The sequence below is a fragment of the Brachyistius frenatus genome, unplaced genomic scaffold (assembly GCF_029030835.1).
Source record: "Brachyistius frenatus isolate BFR_SWC_R1_liver_20210118 unplaced genomic scaffold, ASM2903083v1 Contig_137, whole genome shotgun sequence".
In the NCBI taxonomy this organism is placed as follows: Eukaryota; Metazoa; Chordata; class Actinopteri; family Embiotocidae; genus Brachyistius; species Brachyistius frenatus.
The window spans coordinates 101,201-126,775 of NW_027210736.1; the positions used below are offsets into that span (position 1 = coordinate 101,201).

The 25,575-nt window shown below is 44.4% G+C and overlaps 3 protein-coding genes and 1 long non-coding RNA gene across 8 annotated transcripts; 2 read left to right on the forward strand and 2 right to left on the reverse strand.

The window, feature by feature from the left end:
- Positions 1-63: 63 nt before the first annotated feature.
- brd2b (bromodomain containing 2b) lies at positions 64-12,049 on the reverse strand. Of its 3 annotated transcripts, none has more exons than XM_069714992.1 (12): positions 11,932-12,049; positions 8,079-8,367; positions 7,704-7,841; positions 6,773-6,917; positions 6,321-6,484; positions 5,173-5,682; positions 4,933-5,061; positions 4,583-4,828; positions 4,233-4,486; positions 3,806-4,122; positions 2,476-2,610; positions 64-1,982 (listed from the first exon to the last, which is right to left on the reverse strand). In XM_069714992.1, the coding sequence occupies exons 1-12, from the start codon at positions 11,961-11,963 to the stop codon at positions 1,852-1,854; spliced, it is 2,490 nt and encodes an 829-aa protein (XP_069571093.1). In that variant the 5' UTR covers positions 11,964-12,049; the 3' UTR covers positions 64-1,851. The 3 variants fall into 3 exon arrangements, with proteins under 3 accessions (XP_069571093.1, XP_069571094.1, XP_069571095.1); XM_069714993.1 differs by having other exon boundaries at positions 8,079-8,416; positions 11,932-12,047; XM_069714994.1 differs by lacking the exons at positions 8,079-8,367; positions 11,932-12,049 and having other exon boundaries at positions 7,692-7,772.
- A 160-nt stretch (positions 12,050-12,209) lies between these two features.
- LOC138630560 (uncharacterized) lies at positions 12,210-13,691 on the forward strand. The gene is made up of 3 exons (XR_011311649.1): positions 12,210-12,553; positions 12,645-12,696; positions 12,806-13,691. It is a non-coding gene; the product is annotated as an uncharacterized lncRNA (long non-coding RNA).
- Positions 13,692-13,776: 85 nt separating this feature from the next.
- On the reverse strand, positions 13,777-22,317 carry tap1 (transporter 1, ATP-binding cassette, sub-family B (MDR/TAP)). Of its 2 annotated transcripts, none has more exons than XM_069714986.1 (13): positions 22,234-22,317; positions 18,554-18,886; positions 18,229-18,457; positions 17,564-17,678; positions 17,130-17,260; positions 16,789-16,994; positions 16,501-16,698; positions 16,050-16,178; positions 15,774-15,968; positions 15,522-15,695; positions 14,863-15,022; positions 14,602-14,738; positions 13,777-14,514 (listed from the first exon to the last, which is right to left on the reverse strand). In XM_069714986.1, the coding sequence occupies exons 2-13, from the start codon at positions 18,872-18,874 to the stop codon at positions 14,293-14,295; spliced, it is 2,217 nt and encodes a 738-aa protein (XP_069571087.1). In that variant the 5' UTR covers positions 18,875-18,886; positions 22,234-22,317; the 3' UTR covers positions 13,777-14,292. The 2 variants fall into 2 exon arrangements, with proteins under 2 accessions (XP_069571087.1, XP_069571086.1); XM_069714985.1 differs by lacking the exon at positions 22,234-22,317 and adding an exon at positions 19,752-19,887.
- On the forward strand, positions 22,149-25,531 carry LOC138630559 (uncharacterized). Of its 2 annotated transcripts, none has more exons than XM_069714987.1 (5): positions 22,149-22,364; positions 22,739-22,846; positions 22,949-23,083; positions 23,463-24,071; positions 24,441-25,531. In XM_069714987.1, the coding sequence occupies exons 1-5, from the start codon at positions 22,319-22,321 to the stop codon at positions 25,358-25,360; spliced, it is 1,818 nt and encodes a 605-aa protein (XP_069571088.1). In that variant the 5' UTR covers positions 22,149-22,318; the 3' UTR covers positions 25,361-25,531. The 2 variants fall into 2 exon arrangements, with proteins under 2 accessions (XP_069571088.1, XP_069571089.1); XM_069714988.1 differs by lacking the exon at positions 22,149-22,364 and adding an exon at positions 22,542-22,628.
- The last annotated feature ends 44 nt before the right edge of the window (positions 25,532-25,575 follow it).

The following is a 25,575-nucleotide window of genomic DNA, read 5'->3' on the forward strand; positions in this document are numbered from 1 at the left end:
GAAAGCGTGGCGGCTCCGTGGAAGAGGACCCGCTCCCGTGTACAGAAATGGTTAAAACGAGGGTAAAACAAACCCAACGGTTTAATTTCAGGAGATTATATGAATATATTCCCCTTTCTGCAGATAAAGCCCCCTAAATCCTACACACTGGTCCTTTAAAAGAAAAGAAAAAAAATCTGGTATTAAAAGTGCGGCTAATCGCGAGTCAAGTTCAGCACCACATGCACAATTATTAAAATGTCACACAGACGTCCCCTTTGTTCTACAGAAGAGATTATTTTAATAAGTTGTCAAATGAAAGGTTTGCTTCCCTGGAGGAAGTGACCTGCTTGACCAAGAGGCAGCGATGCTCGTTGTGAACGCTCTTCAGCGAACAACTAAGACGAGTAACTGAATGAGCTGGAACATGTAAAAAAAAATATAATAAAACAATAAAATATAAAGGAAACGAGGTAACGGAAGGAAAAAAAAAAAAAGGAGACTTAACAGCAGAAATACAATAGTTTGTGCAACAGCAAATACAGTTGAAGTATATACAAGCATATTATCTTTCACTGAACATTCAACAACAGCTTCAACTACGCGTCGACTCGGACCGTCTTGTCTGTTTACGGGGAAACCGGCAGCGTTTCTTTGTTTTCCAGCCTCGGTTTATTCTGTCGTCTCCATTTGTGCCACGAACAATTTCCTTTTCCAGAAAAAAGAAAAACCGTCGCCGGCGTTTTAAGCGCTTATAAACGGGAACTTTATACGTCCAGGAGATTAAATGTGGAAAATCATGAAACCTGCAGTGACGAATCTGAAAACATTCGTCCGCCTGCGTTCGAGCTCAGAAACATGATGTTTTTAACCGTTTGGTGCAACGAGCACGAACATTAAAGCTAGTTTCAGACGGGTCGGGCTTCAAACGGCTGGTGGGCTTCTAGTACAAACCTGAATGAGTGTAACTTAACTGCTAAACTCTGAAACTACAGTATATTAAACTGTATATAAACCCAGATGGGTTTTTTTCTTTTTAAGAACTACAAGCTCTTCAACAGACCGCAGCAGAAATGTTGAACCGAGCAGAACGAGTCGTGTAAACATGAAATATTCGAGAACTCAAAACTGGCACCGACTTCAGATCCTGACCTGAATATGGACGACGCCGCTTTTTAAATCTCAGCTCGAAAAAGGCTGCGAGTATTATCCGTAACAATATTCAATTACTGCGAATATTTTTAACAACAATCAGGATTATTAAGGCTGAGTCTGAGTCTGGGGGGAGGTTCTTCTAAAAGTAAGCATGCCGGTAGGCTAGGGGAAAAAAAAAAAAAAAAAAGAAGAAGCAAGGCTCGTGACCAAAAAGATTGCTGGTTTGAACTCCAGTAATGTCTTGAGGAAAAAATGCGGGTGAAGAAAAACAAATGTCGCTTTTCCATCGGTTGGCGGCGGCGAGGCCGGCCGAAGCAGACCTGGAGTAGGGCCCGTCTTTTCCACATCCTTCCTTTTCTGTTTTTGTTTTGTTATTACTCCGCCCTCCCTCTTTGGGGGATCACCATAAAAATCTTCTTTATAAAAGAAACATAAATTTGTACAAGTATTTACAAAAGAGAGGGAAGGGAAAGAGGAGGAGGGGGAGTGTGGGGAGGGGGGAGAGAGAGACCAAGGCATTTAGTGTTTGGGTTTTTCTACGATTATCGGCGGGGACTTCCCTTCATGTCCCACATTCAAAACATTATCCGAGTCCACGTGGACTGTTGTTTTTTCATTTCGTCTCTAATATCTGCGTCAGGGTGCGATGAGTCCTGGGCCAGCCCAAGTCCCTGAGTTTATTAGTGTTTTTTTGTTTTAGCCGTTTCTCTCGCGATCTCAACTGGAGTCCGAGTCGCTGGTGTCTGAGGAAGAGGAGGACGAGGAGGAGGAAGAGGAGTCGGAGCTGGAGCTGCTGCCGCTGAGGCGGGACGGCTGCGCCTGAGTCTCGGCGGCGCTGGGCTTCTCCACTGTGACGGGAAATACAATCACATGTAGAAGAAGTTTTTAATAAAAGGCACCTGGTCGAGGGGGAGAAAGGAAACTGCTTCGGCCAACCACATTCATTTCCTGTTTCCTTTTACAGACGGTTCATATTCTTCCTCTACAACTAGTCCAGATATTTGATTGATGCCAGATAGTTTCCCTTTAAATTTTAACACTTAGGTGCAGGACCGAAGTGTTTTTTTCACACTACTGAAGAAACTCCAGCTTCACAAAAACTTCTACCAATGTTCTTATTTTGATGGTACAGACTGCATTTCAAATAAATATTGTAATGATGATGATGAAATGCGTCGTAAAAATATCTGAAAGATGAGTTAAAAATAAGAAATCGGGGGGGTTTTTTTTGCATCTGAACAGCAACATAACACGGGAAGGCATAGAGATGATGATGATGATGATGATGATGATGATGATGATGATGATGATGATGATGATGATGATAACGTGCCAGCTCACCTTTAGGTTTCGTGGGCTTCTTGACCGAGTTGAGTTGCCCACTGACGTCCTGCAGCCTCCTCTCCAGCTCCCTCCTCTTCTCCAGGGTCAGCTCCTCTTTAGACTTCCCAACGCCGCCTTTCTTGGCAGCCGCTGCTGTTGAAGAGAAACGACGACACGTTTGTGTTTAATAGATCTGAGCTGAGCAGAAGTGTAAAATGAGCTCCGGTGTAAATATCAAACATCAGTAATGGATTAAAATATCCAGTGACAGCAGATTCACCACATTTACCAGTTCTAGAGAGCTGCAAGCAATCAAACCTTTGCAGGTGCGATAAAAAGATGCTGTAATATATTAACTATCAAAACACAGCTGGGTGGAAGAGCTGAAAAATATCTTTTACAAATATCGATAACAGCAAGATGGAAGAAATAACAAAAATAAATATTTACTAAAAGATGGAGACCGGTCATCATATTCACATTGTTGTTTCTTTTTGCTGTTATGGCATGTTTGTTTTTTGTTGTTGTTGCTTTACATTTGGATTCGATCCGAGTACCAATATTTAAGCTGGAGAGAAATCTTGTTTTTTGTTTTCTATAATTGAATTTTTTTTTTATTTTTTATAAATATTTATATTTACAGCTGTAAAAACAGGAAAAAAGTCTTTTCACTTTGCACTTGAAAGGATAAGTTACTTTTACAAAGAACAAAATGGATTTGGTTTTAGAAAATTTTGAATGTTTTTAAAAAAAAAAAAAAAGGAACATAACTCCTAAATACTTCTTTATTTAAATGCATAAAAAAAGGAAAAAACAGTTGGAAAATGTGAATATGAATTTATAAGTTGTCAAATCTTAAATAAAAAGGATGAAAAGTAACATTAAAGAGCAAAGACAGTCATGAAATGCCCCCACATATACTGAACATGTCTTTGATCACATGCTCAGTGTTTCCATGTTATTGCAGCTAACAGTTAATCAACGTTCGCCGTACCGGCGTTAAGCAGCTTATCCAGCAGCGTTCACCGAAGAGGCCGGCGAGCTCCTCATGAATAAAAAGATGGTGGAGCAGAAACCAAAATCACGAACAGCAAACTAAATTTCACGCCTGTCAAGTTTGCTGTAATCCGTCGTTACTTCTTTTTTTTTGGTGTAAAATGATATCAAAGTGTTGTTGTTTACAAGACAGATTACGTGAGCCGTGTTTCTAACGTGAGGCTGAACCAAACCACAACATTCAAAATGTCCACTTTTACCCCCAAAAGCTGCTTTTAACAGATGAATCACGTGCTAAATAATAACACTCATAAAATGTAATAACAGGCTGTAGAAAGCGTGCGTCGTCTACCTGGCTCGCCGTACGGTTTGCGGGGCTTCTTTCTCAGACACGTCATGACGTAGCGCTCCAGCTCCTTCAGCGTGGACGGCTTCAGGGTCTCGAAGTCGATCTCGATCTCCTCGGGGTTGGTGTCCCGGAGCGACGGCTCCCTGGACTGGATGATGTGCACCACGCGGCCCAGCTTCTCGCCCGGCAGCTTGTTGATGTCGAGGCTGAGCTGGCGCTTCTCGTCGTAGGACATGGGCACGATCTCCTCCTCCTCCTCCGAGTCGTAGTGCGGCAGCATGGAGGTGGCCAGCGGCGGGTAGAAGGGCTTCTTCGCCGCCCTGCGAGGAAAAAAATCAAGACGGGAGATGGACGGGTACCGTTAATCGAACCTCCGAATTAACCTGCAGACGAGTTGCAGTTATGTTGAACGTGACGTGTCCCCACTGACTTGCTGGTCTTGTTGCTCTTCTTGCCCGGACTCTTCTTCGGCTGCGAGGCGACCGCTTTGGCCGGTTTGCTCTTCAGCATCTTGCCCGGCATCTTCCACTCCTCGGAGCCCGCCCGGCTGCGGCCGCCTCGACTCCGCTTCTCCGGCTTCTTCTTTTTCTTCTTCTCCTTTTTCTCCTTCTTCTCCTTCTTCTTCTTCGGCTTGACGATGGGGCCCTGCGAGAGGGCGGCCAGCTGCTCGTGCACCGCTCGCAGCTGCGAGAGAAGAAGACATTTATTTTTAAACCGATGCCTGTGAAGGTTTTTTTTTATTTAGTATTTGGATGAATTGACAGTACTGGAGGTACGTACTTGCGTGCACACTTGGTCCTGTAGCTCGGCCAGGCGATGAGCTCGCTCCTCCTCGCTGTCCGAGCTCGGGCTGCTCTCGCTCTCTTCGGTCTCGCTGCTGGGCTCGCTCTCGGAGGTGGAGGAGGAGGAGGAGGAGGAGGAGGAAGACGAGGACGAAGAGGACGTCGGGTGTCCGCTGATGGACATGGCTGCGTGCTCCATGTGGGGTTCGTCGGGCATCTTGGCGAAGCGGAACTCGAACACATCCTGCGGCACAGAAAAAAATTTAAGAAAGGAGGAAGAGGAGCGACGCTGAAAAAACCCTTTTATAAATCTGATCGTTAAAGCTGGATTTGGACCGCTGAGCTCACCTGCAGCTTCCGTGCCATCCCCACAACATCGTGATCGGGTGGATTGTACTTGTAGCAGTTGGAGAACATCAGTCGGACGTCGCTGGCGAACTGCTGAGCGTCCCGGTACTCTCGACAGTCCATCTTCCTCTGACGGAGGAGGAAAGAGAAGATTTTTGTTAATATATCATAAACATCCTCCCGCGTCGGTCATCTCGGCGTCGCATCACAACTATAAAAAAAAAAAAAAAAAACAGTCACCTTGATGGTGTTGAGGTCCATGGGACACTTGATGATGTCGTGGTAGTCGTGCAGTCCCAGAGCGGCTGCGTCCACCGGCGTGTAGAAGGGCCAGGCGTACCCGGCGTGCTTCTTGGACAGCATGTCCTTCAGCAGCCCGCTGCAGTACCGCAGCTGCGGGCTCAGCTTGCCCTTCTTGGACGGCTGCGGCTGCACGGAGTCGGGTAGGTCTTTCTTGGGGGGCTTGATGGGGCGTCCGCTGCCCACCCTGCGCCCCGTGCCGCCCATCATGGGCTGGAGCAGGACGGGACCTCCGGGGCCCCTGACCAGGCCCATCCCGGGCGGCGTCTCCAGGCTCATGCCTCCCATCGAGGAGACGCTGCGCATGGAGGCGTCGTGGACCACTTGGCCCCCGTGGCCCCCGTGGCCTCCTTTGCCGAGGCCCACCATGTGCGGTGTTCCCGACATGCCCACGGTGAAGCCCATGGTGGAGGGGGTGGTGGTGTCGGCCTTACGTTTCACACCCTTCTTCTACAAAGAGAAACAAAGGGGTTGGAAGGCCGATATGATTTATTCCACTTATTATAATGTTTGCAAATGCACATGTTTTTCTGACATCTAAGTTTCAACATTCCCGATTTTGAAGAAAATAGGTAGGTAAGTAGGTAGGTATTTACTTTATTAATCCCCGAGGGGAAAAATTTTCGCTACAGCAGCATACAGAAGCAATAATATAATAATAGAAATAACAGAGTAAAATAATAGAATAGAATATAATAATAGAAAAGCAATAAAATAGCCGTAAATGGCAGTAAAAAATATAAAATATAAATGCACAGTTTATACAGTACATTATATATCTATATATATTACATACAACCAAACCAAGAACACAGTCAAACATATATATATATATATATTATATACAAACAAACCAAGAAACACAGTCAACAGTGTTATTGTTGTGTGATGGATTTTGCCAGAGGTGAGTTATTGTACAGTCTTATTGCGGTGGGCAGGAATGATCTCCTGTATCTGTCTAAATATATCTTAAAAAGATAAATATATCTTGAACATGCTACAAGCCCTGAATAACTTCGTGTAATAGACAACACAAAGTCTGCATATGACAATTATGGTTATCAGTAGTGTTTTTTTCTGTTCCGTACCTTGGTCGCGGGCTGTGTAGGCGGCAGACCCATGATGTTGGCCGGAGGCAGGCTTTTAGTGAGCACGGTCTGGGGAGAGTGGGCGAGCATGGAGTCCCCGGTGTCGGAGGAAGAGGGGGAGTAGGCGGACTGGGACACCGCTGGCACCTGCTGAGCCCGAGATGCTGGCAAGACACAATATAATTTAGCTTTAGGAACACAACTCAGCTACAGGCGGGCAGATGAAAAAACCACTACAAGAACAACAACAACACAAAATAACTGGAGGCAGCTCACTGTCACCAGAGACATGAAGGTTTTTTTTATACCACTGGAACATGAATAGAAATTAAATTTTAAAAAAAACAAATAAAATGCTGAAATGAGGCTGAAAATGTGTCCAGTTTGCATATTCATAACAAAAATGTCAGTGATTTAACCTGGAAGAACTAAATGGTGTTTTTGACACTCACTGTTCGACTTGCGGCCTCTTCCCCGGCTGTTTTTGTTGCGAGGAGCCGGAGGAGGAAGTTCGAGTTCGTCTTGGGGCATCTGAGCCACCTTCTGAAGGAAGATCTTCTCCAAAGACTGGGCCATCAGCACGATGTCGTCGGTCGGCTAACCAAAGAAAACAATCCGTAAAAACGTTGGCACGAGGAAGCAACAAGGGTAAAAAAAAAAAAAAGATTCTGCATTGGATACATTTTTTTTTAAGACTTTTTTTGTATATTTATACACAGATTGATAAAAACATCAATACAATATGATCTGTAAAAAATATATAGTTCTCATTTGAATGGAGAAAAAAACCCACCATGTACACATATTCAATAAATGTCTACAACATGTGCTGAGGAGCTGACGTGAATTCTGACATTTAAAAAAATGACATGAAAAATAAAAAGTGAGGAGTGGAAACCGATGGTGAATATTATCTTCGGCTGTAAACCTGGTAGCTAACACAGAACAAAAGATGTCAGCATTCCCGTGCAGGACCACATAAAATATCCTGTTGACGGTCTGATTGGGAAAAATAATTTGGCATATGTTTCCCAACAGCTGGATGCAGTTACTTGGTCCCTTATCAAGTTTTCCTTTCACTTCCTAAAATATGCTACGCACCACAATCAGGTCAGCACATGTTCTGTGGTTACAGAGCACAGCGGAGCGTCCACAAATATCCTGGTTTTTACACATCGGGACTTTTTTCACTCCTGCACACTTATTGTAGTTTAATCTGCAACACATATTTCATCATTTGCCTGAAGCTTTATATATAACCATGTGTAACTCCCTGCATGTGATATTAAATATAATCGTGACATTAGTGGCATCAATTAAAAAGAAAAACTAAACAAACCAAAATGGGATGGATACATGAGTTTTTTTTACCTTTTAACCTACCTTGTTGTAGATGTAGCAGTTGGTGAACATTGTGTTGAAGTCCTGTATGCACTCACTTGCACTGCGGTAGAAGTTGTTTTCCAAACGCTTCTTGATGGTCCCCATGTCCATCGGCTGTTTGATAATTTTATGATAATCCTGAAAAATGGCATAACAAGAAAAAAGTTTTTCCTTTGTTTTGTTATCTATTTATGGAGCCATTAAGAAAAAACACAAAGACCGGAAACTGAGACACAAACGTCTGTCAACAAACCAAAACGGAAAATCTATCAAATCTAAAGACGGAACATCCAATAGGAGATCTTTAGATTAACACCCGAGTCGAGGCAATAACATAAATAAAACAAAATGAAAGCCACTCGGTATTGAACCCACCGGTAGGTTCAGCCTGTAGGCGTCCACGGGCTCGTGAAACGGCCAGGCGAAGTGGTGCCTCCACAGAGACTTGATCAGGGTCTTCTGGAGGTACTGCAGCTGGTTGGTCATGCGGCCCGGCCGGCTGGGATCCTTCACCGGGGGCTGAGGAGGGACGGGGGGCCCCTGGGGCATCGTGTGGGGCAGAGAGGGGCTCTCAAAGTCCTCGTACAACAGCGAGGGCTTGCGAATGCGTTTGCCCGAGCTGCTGTGTTGGTCCATCATGCCGCTGGACAGCCCGACCAGAGAGCTGAAGTCAGACAGACAGATGAGAGGATGGGGAGAAGGATCGGGACGTTCTGCAGTACAAACATACCAAGATATAAAACGGCAAAAGATTAAAACCAAAACAGGAAATTGAACCCAACTTTGTTCAGCAACACAAAAACACACCAGAAAAAGAGAAAGATCTGACGTTACCGACTAGTGAAGGAAGTCGTACTGTTAAACTCTCTGCGCTGCCATGACCTCCTCCACCCTTATCGACTCAACTAATGATTGACTGATCAATGAATGGGGCTTCTACACAGCAAACGGCCATCTAGGAAACCGAGACTCCTTCAATAGGCTGCGACTTTTAGCACTGTCGCAGCAACAGCCGATGCATTTGACAGATTTTACCCCTCTGGCTTTAACTTTAGTCATTATTAATGTAATTGTGTACAAACTGCATTGCATTGTATATGATTTTACTTTGCATGCTCAAGCGCTGTGTATTTAGCTTTTTACCCTGTTTTTGTTTGCTTTCTCCAGCACATGTTGTTGTTTTAATGTCGAGCACTGGCACATTTACAATTATGATTACTGTGCATTGACCCCCCCCACAAAAAAACCCCAGTAGTAGCCAATTCAGCATCGAAGCCCATCCAATCAGTCGCCAGTTTATTAGGCAAACCTACATGCAGCTGAAACCAATGGAGTCACTAGTGTTGTACAATAAATCCTACTTTCACCAAGGTTAACGTTTCAGTGTTTGTTAAAACGGTTTCAGAGACGTTCTGAATAAGTTTGTAGTCATTTTGGAGGCGACATTTTGTGTGCAGTTCAAATAGATAAAACAGGTAAGTAACCTTTATGTTTGACCTTATTGTGAGGCTGTTGTGTTAGACAACAGAAGTTTTAGCTAGATTTCTAATCAACTGTTAAATGTATACACTTTGGTAAGAAATGCCAAAGACATTAAAAACAACAACAATAATACACAAGATGTGTGCTTAAATATTTGGGCTCCAGTCCCAATGCTCTTCTTTTTCTGTATTTAATGTGTCTCCTCTGGTTTTATCCCCATAAACAAAGGAACAAATGTCAGACTACTTTAAATAAGCCCTGTAACTGCCCTTTTACAGTCTGCATTGCAAATGGGACAAATTTCAGCATTTGGAGGGTTAAAACAAAAACAAGAAAGGAATACTTTTCACATCTCAGCAAACTCTACAAATTACATGATCTTCTGGCTTGGCTGTGGTCCAGAAAGACAATAAAGACCACTTCACTTTAGCGAGGTGGTGACAAGAGTCCGTGAAGTCAGAGGCGGTAGCCGAAGTCACGCCTTTGTCGGCTTCCCTCGGTGTCGAGCGTACGGCCCAGATTTAGAGGATGTTATATCTCAGCCCACGGTCCAGGCCAGACGACTGCCCCACTGACACACTAACTGCCGCAAAGCCTGTGAGCTTAATTTCTACATCAATCACAAGTGTAGTGTACACGGAGAAACTGACTCCAGGCAAATGTGCTCGAGGCCCACTTATTTGAGCTTTTAGGAGCATTTATGAAGAAATTTAATTGTAAATAAACTGAAATAATAACCGGTAGAGGTGTTGCTCTAATTACACACCTGTAGAACAAAACATGTGGCCTTTTTATTTTATTGCGGGCCGATCAAGGTTAAGTTTTGCACGTGTCCGATCATTACCTTTCATTTAAAAGTTTGACATCGATCAGGGAAAGTGAACCTTGATGCTTACGCTGCAAATTCAGGACGATAGTTTTACTGCAAGTCTGCACATGTAATAGATAACAAAGTTTGATTTTTCCTCTTTCTAAATTATGTCCAATGAGTTATGAAGTCATAAAACCTGTCAAAAAAAAAAAGAAGCTAAAATGCGGGATACAGCATCAATATGGTACTTGGGACCCAACCATGTCCTAGAGTCTGTACTCTACTCTTCAGGCTGTTTTTTGATGAAGCTGAATTGTAATACATGTCCAGCAATAATAATTCATGCAGTATTAATACAATTAGAGGAAAGTTTCCTGATAGATTTGAAAAAAAAAAAAAACAGGCAGGATGTTTTGATAAAACCAAAACTACAAACATAAATCTAAATCAAGCCTAATCTGGTCTGATTTTAAATTATATTTTGCTGATATTAAAGCAGACCCTTCAGGAATTCAAAGATGTTTAGATGTTTGGTTGAAAGCAGGAATCCTGTATATAAGAATACCTATGTTAATGTTAATGCACTGATGTTGACAAAATTGAATGGTTGCTTATTTCTAATACTTATAAGTTTGTCACCTTTGTTTCTAAAACTCAGGGGGGGGGGAAATCAGGATGGTTCGTTTAATTAAAAGAAAAGAAAAAGAAAATCACTTAATGTTGTGTCTTTTCTTTTTAATGATGGTGTTTTTGAAAGCCGGTTTTGGGCCGGACATCCTGTTTGATATTATTATTATTATTATTATTTTAATGCACAATGATCTACCGTCTTGCTCATAACTTGCTGCTGTTTCAACCTGGACGGCTAAAGGGGCAGCAGGTGCTCACGGACTGGCCCCTACAAACAGTCGGTGAGGGGGGGAAATTGGGGACTTTCTGGTTTCCAGCCGACCAGCTGGTGATCGCGTGGTTTGAAGGCCCCGCCCTCACTGTTTGTAAACACTGCTGCACGACGACGCGCACGAGCAACTGACAGCGGCGACTCTGTCCACGCAAAAAACAACAACAACAACAACAACAAACACACACACAAAAAAACAACGTTTGTTTAACGGCGCAGCTTTAGAAAAGATTCAAAAATCACGACCGTGTCAGCGGACTCCTCGTCACCCACCGTACATGCCCTGAGGCTGTGGGGGCTAGAAGCTAAGCTAGCAGCGTCACCGGGCAACAACAATGACCGAAGAAAAAATAAATAAATAAATAAGAAAACGGATCACTAGGGGCAACTAACTTAGCAGATTTATTTTGTTTAGCTCGTGCAAGTGTACGGAAGCGTTATTAAATGACTCGTTATCTTAATGTGGAATTGACACGTATTTTCACCGGAGCAATGAATGACCCGACAGACAGACAGCCGGCCGGCGGGGGGAGCAGCCGGCCGGCGGGGGGAGCAGCCGGCCGGCGGTCCCAGCCCTGGGGCTTCAGCTGTCACTGCCTTCCCTTAGCTGCCGACTCTCGGTTAAAAGCTTAAAAAATAAATAAATAAATAAAGGAGGAGGAGGAGGAGGTTCCCTGAAAACGTGTGTAAATTTAGCAATAATTTAGCAGAGCGGTTCACGGTGGGATAACAGTCCGCTCCGAAAGGTGTCTGAACCCGCCGAGTGTCTGAAGGCAACCGTTGGCTGACAAGCTAGCGCCTGTTACCGGGAGGCTAACGGTAACACCGGGAGGCTAACGGTAACACCGGGAGGCTAACGGTAACACCGGGAGGCTAACGGTAACACCGGGAGGCTAACGGTAACAGCGCCGGAGCAAAAAAAAAAAAAAAAACAAGAAAAAACAAGAAAACATTTAATAATATGTCCATCTCCGCGGGGCACGTGAAGGCCCGTCAAACGTCCTCTATCGGGTCATCAACTCCGCACACGTTACCTGTCGTGAGGCGGATTCACGGCCGCTTCCATCGGGCAGAAGGCGGAGTGTTATTACGGTCCTATTTTTTTTTTTTTTTTTCTCCTTCCACCGCAGCTCCGAGCCGATTAATCACCGAGCAACTCCGCAATGAAATGGCGCCTAAACGCTTCCGCTTCACCCTATATAAACGCGTCACGTGGCAGTGCTACGTGTGTCCTGTCACGTTGGCGCCGGCTCTGCGCTCTCATTGGCCGCGCGCAGACGTCCGTCGAACAGAGCGCCCGCCCCTTCGGCTGTGGTCGGTACATCTTGTTCTCTGAATTCATCCATGATTCCGATTTTCCAGCAACAATGGGAGCTGCCGTCGCACTGCGTTAAATGGCTTCGGCTTGTATTTTGGGCAAATTTCAGCTCTTCATTTTACAGACGAACGTCTTTCTGTGTATATATGTGGAATTGTGTTATGATGCGTTTATTATCTGCCGTATTTTTGCATCTTATTGCAGGTGATCTCAGACCATCGGATCACCTGCGTGGCGATTGTATTTTTTTTTTTCTGGACTGGCATGTAGTTATTTGGGCTGAGAGTATGTATTTTGGCAATCAGTGGACTGAACATGCAGATGCAATGTGCTGATAGGTATCTAGGAGCTTTTTATAAGATAAAATGTTATTAAATTGCGAAATTATGTATTTAAGGTCCTTTTTTTTTCTTTTCTTTTTTTTTAAAGCTGCCTTCTCCCCCAGCAAAAGTAATCTGGGATGGGCTTCAGCCCCTACAAAGTGGGTATATATAATGGATGGATGGATATATATATATATATATAACCAGCATCCTGCAGTTTTGGGGTTTTTTTGCTTAGTGGTATCACCATTTATTTTAAATTTCCAGCAGGACGATGAGCTAAAATCCACCTGACCGGGCCTCCGCGATCACCTGACTTTAAAACCAACCTAACAGATGATTTGGGATGAGGTGGAGAGAGCAGAGTGACGGGAAACCCCCAAGTGATGACCTCATGACGATGGCAAACAGAAGTGTGTAAAGTTATTATCAAGCATATTTTTTATTTTTTTACCTGAATTTGCTTACAACACATTCCCAAATGTTTTACGTAATAGTTTTGTAACTGTAAATAATGATGAAAAATCATTGAATGAGGAGTTTTGACTCGGCACAGTGTTTTTTCTGAATGGCACTGTGTTAGTCTCAATAAAAGGGGATAACTGACCCCCAAATCGTCTTCAACAACTTAGAAAATGTGAAGAAAATAAATACCTCCTTTATCATTAACAAATCCTCACACAAATATGAACAATACAGAGCAACTCTTATTTAAAAGTCGTACTGTTGTAAAACAAAAAAGATTTAAAAAAATTATGATATCATAATTGCAGTTAGAAAAGTAATAACATGTATGATACAAAAGGAATCATTGAGACAAGAAAAAGTACACAAAAATAAAATATAAAATACTTAAAATATTACTGATTGAGCTCTTCTATGTCTACAAATGCAGAGTGTGAAGCAATAGAGAGGGTGATCATAAAGGAAGATTTCCATTCACACCCAAAGACATGTGAAAGGTGACCAGAGACCTTCGTTGACAATCACAACACAATATAAGTTTAATAAGAACTGTTAAGATAGATAATCACTTTATTAATCCCACAAGGGGACATTTTTTCAGCCACTGTACCTGTATTTCTGGATGTGCAGAAGTGTCTAACGTTTTTTCCTGAAAGTGTCCAAGAGGTCCTCACAGCTTAGTAACATTAATTCACATAGCTGAGCTCCACCCAAACCAGCTGAATGAGCTTCTTTCACTGTGAACAAAAACAAATTGATTCTCTTCGCACGCATTTTAAATTTATGAATTTATTGGCGTTGATAGTTTCGCTAAAAAATAAATATATCCAAAAATGCTGAAGTGGGATTACTGAATACACCCGGGCAGCTGTTAATACATGCGGGCGGCCCACCAAAGTAAGTCTGCATGCGGGAAACACTATATTTTTCCGCGGACCACTCAGAAACAGGTGGCGGGTTAGTGGCAGTGGAGCAATGTGGCGAAAGCAAATCCATAAGCCGTACAGTATAAATAGAAAGATTTCTGATTTGTGTTATTGTTTTTTTTGTGTGTTATTGATATCGGGGTTAGATGGATACCTCTCTCAGAGGCTGCTGATCGAAAGGTACCAATGTTTTTCTGGATTTCTAGAGTAGGTAGTTGCTTCAATTACTTCCCAGCTGAAATAGCCTTGAAATCTTGCAGGCACTTGTAGTAGAAAGAGTGGTCTCACGTTCAAGTTATTTGTACTTCGTAACACGAGTGCAGTTTTTGACCATCCGATCCTTCAAAACCAGCAGCCTTCCCGTCAGTCGTTGAGCTCCTTTTCTTGACACCGAAAGCCGACATTCTGCTTCTCCACCAGCTTGGCGTAAAGGTCGCCGTTCTTCATCAGCTCGTCGTGGCTGCCCTGCTCCTTCACCGTCCCCTCGCTAAGGACGATTACATGATCGGCCTTCTCCACAACGCTCATTTTGTTGGATATCAACAGCACGGCGCGTCCGGGGTCGTTCAACAAAGCTTGGAGGACCTACGGGGGGAAGAGGGGGGATACTTGGCGTTAAAAAATATTGTAAAAAAACTATGCGTGCAGGTGAAAGACTGAAGAATTTCCCACCTGGTATTCGTTCTCTGCGTCCAAGTCGCTGGTGGCGTTGTCCAGGATCAGGATTTTCGGTTTTCGGATCAGAGCTCTAGCGATGGCGATGCGTTGCTTCTGGCCTCCGGACACCTGACCTCCCTTCTCCCCGGCATCTACGCAACAGGTGGACACCAGCAGCAGAGTGATTGACAGCTTGGCAGAAAGACTCACTTACAGACCTCTAAGCATTAAGATGAAAATTTAAAAAAAAACAATTGCTGATATTCTGGGTCGGACCTGTGTCGTATCCGTGCGACAGCTCCGTAATGAACTTGTGGGCGCTGGCCAGCTCGGCGGCCGCGTACATATCCTCCTCGGTGGCGCCCTCCAAGCCGTACTTGATGTTGTCCCGCAAAGAGCGAGCAAACAGCACACAATCCTGACTCACCACAGCAATCTATGAACAAACCAGAAGGACGGAGGGAACAGCAGCGGGTGAGTTAACTGGACCGTCTGACTCTGGGAATGGATTATAATGAGGAGAATAAAGTGAGGCAAAAAAATACACTACTCATAGAACTACAGTTACAGCCAGTAACTACGATTTGGTAACGAGCCACGCCGCCCTGTTTCCAAGGGGAAACACTCGATCCCCTGAGGGTGTAAGTAACCGCACCCACAGAGGTTTATTATGTTTTTATTCATCTGGATGTTCAAAATAAACAGCAGTTAAATGTGATGGCGGATAAAATCTTAAAAAAAAAAAAAAATCCCCCAAATTTAATCAGTTCATCCTCGATATCAAGTGAATGTTTTTGCCAAGTTTGACCAAGTTCTCCTGAGATATCGCGTTATAAACGTGTGACACACACACACACACACACACACACACACACACACACACACACACACACACACACACACACACACACACACACACACACACACACACACACCTTGTCATGTAGAAACTGATCCTTGTAGCTCTGCAGTGGCTTCCCGTCCAGCAGGATCTCTCCAGTTTGCGGCTGGTAAAACCTCTCCAGCAGCTTGACGCAGGTGGACTTCCCCGATCTATTGAGCCCCACCAGGGCGGTGATTCGGCCCGGCTTTATCTCCAGAGACACATCCTGGTGGAAGAGAGAGGTGGATGTTAATAAAAGTAGAAGTGTAAATTTATTTAATGCTCAAGACAAAAAGTTACATACCTTAAGCACGAGGCTGTTTTCATCCGTCTTTCCGGAGTAGGAAAACGAAACGCGCTTGAACTGAACGTGTCCCTTGAAGTTTTCAGAGGTAAAAGAGCCCTCCGGGGGTACTTGAGGTTTCCGATCCAAGTATTCAAAGATCTTCTCAGAGGCACCGATCGCTTTCTTCACCTCGGGGTAATAACGCATGACGGCCTGGGAGAGAAGTAGAAGTGAATAAGATGTGCATACAAAAAAAAAAAAAAGAAAGGGCTCCATCTTGGATATGAAACTCACCTCGACAGCAGAAGCAAACTGAAGCTCGAGGAGGACGAAGGACACCAAGTCTCCGCTGCTAACGGCCCCTCTGGTCACCAGCGTCCCTCCGTAGTACAGAATGCACACATTCAAGGCTAAAGTGGTCATCTGAGGGAACATGAACAATAACTTACTAAGAATAGTCCTTTTTATTAAAGAATGGCCATGATGCAGATGTCTGTGGTTTTAAGTGCATTTCTCTTTGTGTCTCCACAGAAAAGCTCAGTTTTCCCAATTATGCCCAAAAATAGGGAGAAAAGTACGGATACATGGATGTGTTTTGTTTACAAAGACTGATGTTGATTCCGGTTCTGAGTAGATCCCAGAAGGTTCAAACAATACGTAGTGCTTTTCCATACACAGATTTACTATAATTAGCGATCTATTCAAGTGTTTTTTAATGTTGAACGCAGGTCAGTATTGAACTCACGCTGTTGGCCCAGGTGGAGCCCGCGTACGCCAGCGCCTCCCGCTTATTGAGGGCGTACGTGTCGTCCAGGCGGCGCCGGTACCTCTCCGTCTCACCGTCCTCGTTGGCAAAACTCTTCACTGTCTTCATGCAGGAGAAGGTCTCCGTGGCAACCTGATTGGCCTTAGCCAGCGACTCCTGAACCTTAACAGCAATATTCTGAAACAGAGAAAAAAGATGCAATATTTCAGTAAATAACCACCTTTGTTTTTTTGATCAACAAACGATCCGAGGCGGCGTTTTGTTCACCTGGTTGAAGTGTCCGGTGAGCTCGGGTATCACCCAGATGATGGGCAGCGCCATGCAAGTGAGGAGGGTCATTTTCCACGACTGGCTCACCATGAAGAACAAGAGGAAGGCAAAACGCGCCGTGTACCACATCACGAGACTCAGCTTCTCGCTCAGCGCCTCGCTCATGTCGTTGGTGTCCGTGGTGATCCGGGACACCAGTTCGCCTGAGAAGAAGAGTCGGGCATCAGCCGGCAATAATTACGTCAAATTCTGTACAAGGGAACCTGAGCGGTATTATATCATTTTAGAAATGGCTTTTTTGTTTCGTCAGTCGTATGTACAGCGGGATCGTGATTTACCTGCCGGAGTGGTGTCAAAGAAAGCGATCTCCTGCTGCAGCACGGCCTGGAAGACGACCCCCTGCACCGAGGTGTGTATGTGGCTCATGGTGATGTTGTACATCAGGTCGCACACAAACTCGGCCACAGCGCTGGGACATACGGCAGAGGATGCATTTCATTAAAAAACTAAAACAATTTTCTTTTTTCATTCTCCCAGAGTTGTTTGGATTTTTTTTTTTTTTAATGTTATTATCTGTATAATTTTTAAATCTGGCAACGACTCAAATACGTCCGATGAGGTTTGTGGACTTTTTACTGACTCTTAATAAAAAAATTCAATCCTTTGTAAAAAAAAAAACGTATTGGAGCGCTAACCTTTGTTTGTAAATGGAGTACTTTGTTTGAGACGACATTTGTTTTGCACACCCAAAGAAGTCAATAGGTTACGTTACCTAGCAACAGTCATCAGTGACATGATTTTGATGGCGTCCATGAATGCGTCCGGCGCGTCTTCGTTGATGATCCAGTCTGCCACACGACCGGTGTACTGAGGAATCGCCATCTCACCTGAAGTCGGGAGTTCACGTTTAACACAATGTTGATCTTTCACGGTCGTCAGAGTCAGAGGTTGTTATTAACTCCGGTTTAGATGGTTTTTTAACGGCTTGTCAGCCTGTCAACACCGAGTTCTGCTGTGACCTTCTGAGGCGTCTGAGGGGAAAAACATTCGCTGCAAACCGCCTGAACTGTGGCGCCATGGCAACGGGTTTTCCCAACATAACAACGCACCGTAAAAACAACAATATCGTCACCCCTATTAAATGGATTCGGCTCCCCTGTTACTTCTTTCTTTTCCCACAAAATGTGACACAAAATTGGATGTTTCTTTGCTCCAGTTTCAGTTTCCATGTCGAAATCACAGATGTGCAAAAAACTGGTTCATTGAAAAAACAAAGCTACTGATAAGAAATGCTTGATTCTAAACTACTGATTGGGAGCGAGGCCGCTAACTGTCCAAACCTTTGCAGCTGCATGAAAACACTAAGTGGCGATGAAAAAAATAAAAACAAAAAAACCACATACACTCCAAGTCAGACGAAGGTGTTGTCTTGCGTACCGTAAGACGAGAGAATCACGAGAACCAGCACGGCAGCGAAGCGGCCGAGGTAGGGCAGCATGTATCCTATCAGCCTCTTCAGAGAGGAGCTGGTGTCCTCGTCGGCCGTCTCGGACGTCGTCCCCGACCACAGAGAAGAGACGCGTCCACCCCAGGAGAGCAGAAGGGACGAGGCGTACCGAGTCCAGTAGAGCCAGGCCACCGCCGTCACAACGTAACCCTGGGAGACCTGCGGAGCAAACGACGCGTTCATTATCGGTCGTGTGAAGTTATCTGTACATTAAATACATCATTTTTGGTGCTTCGGACGGTGACGGCCGCTCACCCTCTCCCAGGAGTGCCACCCCCACAGCTCCTCCACGGCGGACCACCCCATCGCCCAGAGCAGAGTGATGTACGCCGGGAAGTGGAAGCAGAGGACCCCCAAACTCCGGAGGCCCTCGAAGCTCGTCATCCACGGGAAGCTCCCGCGGTAGGCGGAGGCGACGAAGGCGAGGACGGAGGACCTGGCCAGCGCTCCCCCCCACAGGGCGACGAAGGGATGGGAGAGCAGCGGAGGCGAGAGCTGCAGCAGGCGGAGGGCGTGCACCACGCACACGTCAATGCTCACGCACAGCAGAGGGAAGAAGTAACTCATCTTCTGCATCGTGCACAGGATCTGCAGGAACAAGGGAGGATCGACACGCACACGTCAGGGTGGAAGTATTCGCCTGCTGGGCGGCGGTGGAGCGGAACAATGGACTTTACTTTAATATTTCCATTTAATGCAACTTTACGCGTCTTACTTACTGAATCTCAGAGACATATTGCAGTTTTTACTACACTGCATTTGTCTGACAGCTGCAGCTACTTTTAAGACCACAGTTTGGTTTTTTTGTTTTTTTTAAACCCTTTTTATCCGGTGAAATCATGTATCTCCAAATCTGGTGAATTTAAATTAGATAGATAAGACTTTATTAATCCCACAGGGGGGGCAATTTTGTCGTTACAGCAGCATAGAAACACAGTTAGGAAAAAAGCTGCATTAATCTAAAAACATTGCATAAAACAGTAAAACACTATCAGAAAGTATGTTTATAGTGTGTACTTTTACTTTTGATACGTTAAGTACATTTTGTTTATTTAAGTAAGGTTTTTTGAATGCAGGACTTTAACTTGCAGTGGAGAATTTCCAGTGTCATCAGTAGGTTTTATGTAATTTAAAGGATCTAATAGACAGGTACAACACACAGCTGCCTGTTTTATTACCTCTGTATGTCCAACCTTCAGTTTGCTGATAAAGGTTTGAATTTACTTTCTCTCTCTTTGCTTTACTTTCGTTTTCACCTGCACAGCTGATTTCTTTGAAACGGTGCGACATTAACTTCACGATAAACCCGCAGAAACAGCACGCAGAAACACGAACAAATCAGCAAAAACACACGCTTATTACAGTCGGTATTATTAATAACGTCTGATACAATAAGCACAATGGCTCGCTTGGTTTAGATTGAGTTATTAACACAGAGCTGCAGAGTACTTACTTAACTTCCTTTCGACAAGGTGAGTTTGCTTTGACGGAAAGCTTGAAAAGACTCAGATTTTTCCACCCAAACAAGATAAATATTTATCTTAATCCCTCCTGACCGGCAACCTGTTCAGACTTCAGCCGAGCGAGCTGCGACTGTTCAGACTGAAACCGAAACTAACTCTTTATGACGCTGCTGCGACGGAAAGTCCCGAATTTGAACGAAGGCCAACGAGGAACAAACCTTACTTTTCTTTAAGTAGGAACGTATTTACTCCAACATCTTCTTTTGAAACGCAATTAGATTTAAAAATAATAATAATAATAAATAAATATATATATAAATATATATATATATATTTAGACCTTGTGAGTGCCTGGCGAGCTCGTGCTGCACTACAGTGGTGATAATGTGAAATATCCACCAGTCCAACAGCGACACCAGGCGACGAGGAGGTGAAACTGCCAAGAGCTTCACATCATTTTATCTATTTATTTATTTATTTATTTATTTATCCATACATCAACATCTATTCTGGCAATTCATGTGAGATATTGATGTAATTATGTTATTTTCCATTATCAAAATGCATTAATTCATTTAGCTACTTATACTTCAGTCGTTGTTTGTCCATGAGCAAATTGCATGTAAAAATATGTAAGTACATCTACATTGGTATATATATATATATATATATATATGTAAAGGTTATAGCTTTTATTCAGTACTAATTGAAAGACACTGTTAACATACAAACTTTTTATTTATATTTGTAGCCTATATAGACGGTGTGAAATCAAAACCAAAACCCAGTCTCTATTTTGTCTTATTGAAGTGTTGCAGTCTTAAATTAAAATGCCTTAAAACATCAATTTCACTCTGATGACATGCTTTTGAAAGACGCTTTATGTGGCAGCAACTATCCACCGATAGAGCAGGCCGATGCGCCACGTGACCTCACAGTAGGCTGAACTCAAATTATAGTGTTTTAATTTCAGTTTCTCTGCAAGACAGTGTGACAAAGTATACTTTCAAATTCTTTACCGAATGTCCAACCAAATAAGGAAACGTGATGACAGGCAGTAATTCGAAGAGTTTCGGGGGCCCCTGAAAGAGCGGCCGGCTGCTTTTCCTGCTTGGGTATCAGGTCTTGTGCTGCAGCCCAGTTGTGGTCTGTTGTCTGACTTAGAAGTCCCTGACACCTTCCTTCCTTCCTCTCCACTTCTGTCATGTTCAAGGGATGGGATGAGCAAAGCTATACATGTTCCTACTATTTTAAGCAGCCTCTTGGCAGGCACCAATACATCACTAAGAATGTTTCCTTTCATGTTTATTTTGAAATTATTTGACAGATTTGTTTGCAAAAGGGAAACCTGTTTTTTTTAAAGCATGTTTTGCACTATTCAACACAAATCTTTCTTACAATTGGGGGGTTTTAAATAACCTGAGGGGAGGGGGGGGCCTATACAATATAAATGCTACCATTAAAAACGTACACATGGTGGATATTGTGTAGTCTGATTGCCGTAATTTTACATTCAGTAGCCCGATTTTAATCTGACAAATAAATCCATCAGTGGTTTGCCAAGAAAAATCATTTAAACCAATTTGAAATTTTATCTGATTTATTATTGGAATTTCACTACTGATGCATTCATGTCTGCACTACGTAGCACTTAAAGGTTGGTTGAGTAGTAAATTAATCTTCATGAAATGTGGTTTTAAAAAGTGCAATATTTCCCACTGATCTACGGTGTAAAGCAGCATTAAATGAAAATAATAAGTCGAGTACATTTTATTTATGTAGGCCAAACAATATTGACTTTTTTATCTTCCAGTTTTGGATCTATAAAGGTATAATAAACTATAACAGATTACTGATTTTACACTGGCCTGATGAGAGGTGGTTCGACCCAGAAATCACAGGTAGATTATGGTGATGGTGCTGCAGCGAATTAACGTTTATCTAATATAAAGTTCTCCGAACAACACAAAGAACCAAAGAGGGAAAAGAAAGAATTTGTGAACAGTAAGAAAGAACAGAAGTAACAAAGCATCCAGTCGGTTAATAAACGGTGTCCATTTAAAAATCTGCAATTATGGGAAAATAATAATAACATTAATAATTTACATAGTACATTTACAGAATGCTTCTATTATTATTATTATTATTATAAATTTAATTATATAAATGATTATTCTTGTTATTATTCTGTGTTAGTAGTAGTGTGTGTGTGTGTGTGTGTGTGTGTGTGTGTGTGTGTGTGTGTGTGTGTGTGTGTGTGTGTGTGTGTGTGTGTGTGTGTGTGTGTGTGTGTGTGTGTTTTTGTTTTTTTTAATCGATTCATCTATTTCTGAACGATCAGACTATGACCGGCCGGTGGCTTCTGCGCATGCTCAGACATGGCAGCTGCCAGAGCGAAGCTCCTCACGTCCCAGAGTTGTTGACATTTAGCACAAAATATAAGCGGCGGAAAGCTGGCCGAGCCGGACCCACCTGAGCTGCCGGCTGCCGGGTTTCACTGTCACCGCCGCGATGGAGTAACGAGCCGGCAGCGGGGGACCCCCGTGATCTGATCCGGATGGAGGCGACGGGTCTCCGGGACGTTTTCAAATGTATAACTCTGTGTAAGCAAACACTGTGTTGTTGTTGTTGTTGTTGTTGTTGTTGTTGTTGTTGTTGTTTTTAAATGCAATTTTCGAAGCGTTTGTCGGAGTCCAGCCTGCGTGCAGCTCCGCTGTACCGGTTGTGAAGCTTCTGTTTCGACCGCCATTGCAGCGTTTCGTACTCCCTCCGTGAATGTCAGGCCCTGCAACGCCTACTTTCTACGTCACATCAGGAACATCTGGATGTGGACACATGGCTTTGTTGTTTTCAGGCTGGAACAAAAGGTGTCCAAAAAAAAAGAAAATTTAAAAAAAAGACACACAAGATGAAAACTAATAACAGTTTTAAAAGCATTATTTTGATGAATTTTCTTTTTTTTTTTTTTTTTTTTTAGCCATTGCAGCAATGGAGGATATCGGTCTCCATCCCAAACCCACCGCTGACCCTCCCGTCCCCAGAGCCACCGTCGCTGAGACTTCAGGGCGGCACCGCGTCCCACCAGGTGTGTACGAGCTCCAGCAGAGCGTTAACTGCAAACCACAGCACGTCAACACAAGATCAAATGTGTGTCTTCCTTATTTTGTTTTGTGTTTTTTCTGCACAGACCACCTGCACGTCACCGATGCGAGCAGGAAATGTGACGGGGACAAAAAGACGTGCCGCTCTGTGATAGTAGCAGAGACGCAGTCGATTCCCCAGTTTCCTTTACACAACCAGGCGCCTGCGGCCGCTGACACCGGTAAAGTCCTGTCTACTGTGGATTTAACCATTAATATACGCCCCACGTTGTGCTGATATGTGTCAATTTATCAATGTAATTCTGCTTTTTTATGATTTTTAATATCTAAAATCATGTCGAACGTGATTTACTGATGCCACAAACAACCTTTTTTTTTTTTCTAACCTGAATTTTTTACTTGAAAAGATGTCATCCCAGATAGAAAAACGACTAAAAAATATTTTAACAGCATTGGGGGATCCATAGTCACGAGTTCGCCTCGTCATTGCCGGTATATTTATATAAAAAAGCCCTTTGAAAACTCAAAACAGTGTCTCAGTTCTCTGCTGCCGATAGTCATAAATAATAAAGCTGTTTTCCTCTCGGTTTGTTTTTGCAGCCGTCCTTAATGCAGCTGCCAAAATTGGAAGCACTCGTTTGGATAAAGCCAAAGTCGCAGATCCGTTGAAGTGGAAGCAAAACAAGCAGAAGCAGCTGAGGATGGAGGGAAAAGCGTACGTGAGCAAACGCAAAAAGGACGGCGAGGTTGTGACCAAGCAGCCGCGAGCGATGGGACCGCGGTGCTCCTCGGACGCCTGCAAGAAGGCGTCGAACCGCCTCTGCGACGAAATCGACGAGGAGGCGAGGAAGAACGTGTTCGAGGAGTTCTGGCAGCGCAAGAACTGGTCTCAGAGGAAACTGTACGTGGCGGAACAAGTGGACCGCGACCCCGTGGAGAGGTCGCGGGCGGCGGGGTCGCGGTCGAGGCGGTCGGTGTCGCTTCGCTATCACCTGATGGTGGAAGGCAAACGGAAGCAGGTGTGTAAGAACACGTTCGTGTCCACGCTGGGGATCGGAGAGTGGTCCGTGCTCAGCTGGACCCACAGAGGAGCCACGAAGAGGAGCGAGTCCAACCAGAACAGACCGGAGAGGCGGCAGGTCGTGCGTCAGCGCCCGCCGCCGATCCAAACTCCTTTTGCTGTCAATCACACCGCGGAAGTCACTCGGGGTGAGTGGCGTCTCTCTTAATGATCAGTAACACATCAGGTTTGATAATCAGACCATTTGCTGCTGTTGTTTTATGTCACTGTAACTCAGAGGTTTAAAACTGCTGGTTGGACCAAACTAATAGTTTCATAATCATGTGGCCTTTTAGCTGTGGAGAACTGCAGCTGTCTTTTCACCTATTTTATAGACCAATCAATCACTCATTTAACCCCTGAAGCCGAAGACCAAATTCAGTCGGTAACGGCTTCTCGGCCAAAGTGAACAAAAGTCCAAATATGGTCACTTCCTGCTCCAAACCGCTCACAAACCAACGGGTTCAGACATGGCCTTCATCTTTTGCTCGCTCTCCTGACTCTCCTTGTTCTTCCAGAACCAGTGAATGCCGCTGACAAAGACAAATCCAGGCCACCAGAACCGGAGGCACCGGTCAGGAAGAAATCCAGAGTCGCCAAGCCGCTGACGTGGAAACAAAATCGTCAGAAGCAACTTCGAATGGAGGGAAAACCGTACGTGAGCAAACGGAAGAAAGACGGCGCCAGCGTCACTAAATCTCAGAGGGCGATGGGACCGGGCTGCTCGTCCAGCGCTTGCAAAAGGGCGTCGAACCGCTTCTGCGCCGACTTCAGCGAAGAAACCAGGAGCGAGCTGTTCACCCGTTTCTGGCAGTGCATGAACTGGACCCAGAGGAAGATCTACGTGGCCGGACTGGTCGACTGCGACCCGGTGGAAAGAACCCGAGCACCGTGGACTCAGTCGAGGAGATCGGTCTCGATGCGGTACCATTTGATAGCCGACGGCGACAGAAAACAGGTTTGCAAAAAGATGTTCCTCTCCACTTTGGGGGTCGGGGAGTGGTCGGTGCTCAACTGGGCGCAAAACACGACGCAGCCGGACAATTCGGAGGAAACCGCCAAGAAGCAAACGCAGAGGAAGTCCCGTAAAGCCTCAGAGCACGTCGTCCTCAGGGAGTTCCTGGAGAGGCTACCCAAGGTGCCGTCTTACTGCTGCGGCGCGTCCATTTCCAAACTCTACCTGGAGCCGATCTTCTCCAACATGTCCGAGGTGTACCGGCGCTACTACAACTACTGCCTGGAGAAGAAGGCCACGCCGCTCTCTCGGCAGGTCTTCTGCGCCGTCTTCAAGAAGATGGACTTGGGATTGCGCAACCCGAGAAAGGATCAAGGTCGCGCTTTCGGCTCGACGGGGAACCTGTTCAACGAGCTTTGGGAGGAATACTGCATGGAGAGAGGAGCTCCGGGGACGCCGGCGGAGAAGGCGGGAAACCCGTAGAGAAGGAGCGACGTCGAAGGTCGTTGCTTTCATTACAGAGTTCGATTCCAAGACCGGAATGAACTGCTTGCCTGAAACGGTCCAACTTTCTTCAGTGTGGAATTATTTGAGCTCTACTTCTGATTTGCTTCTGTTATTTTGAGAATGTTTGTCATCTAAAGACGTTCATCAGCCAAACTGCTGTTTTTGAGTTTTTCAGTTCGTTATGTGAAAAT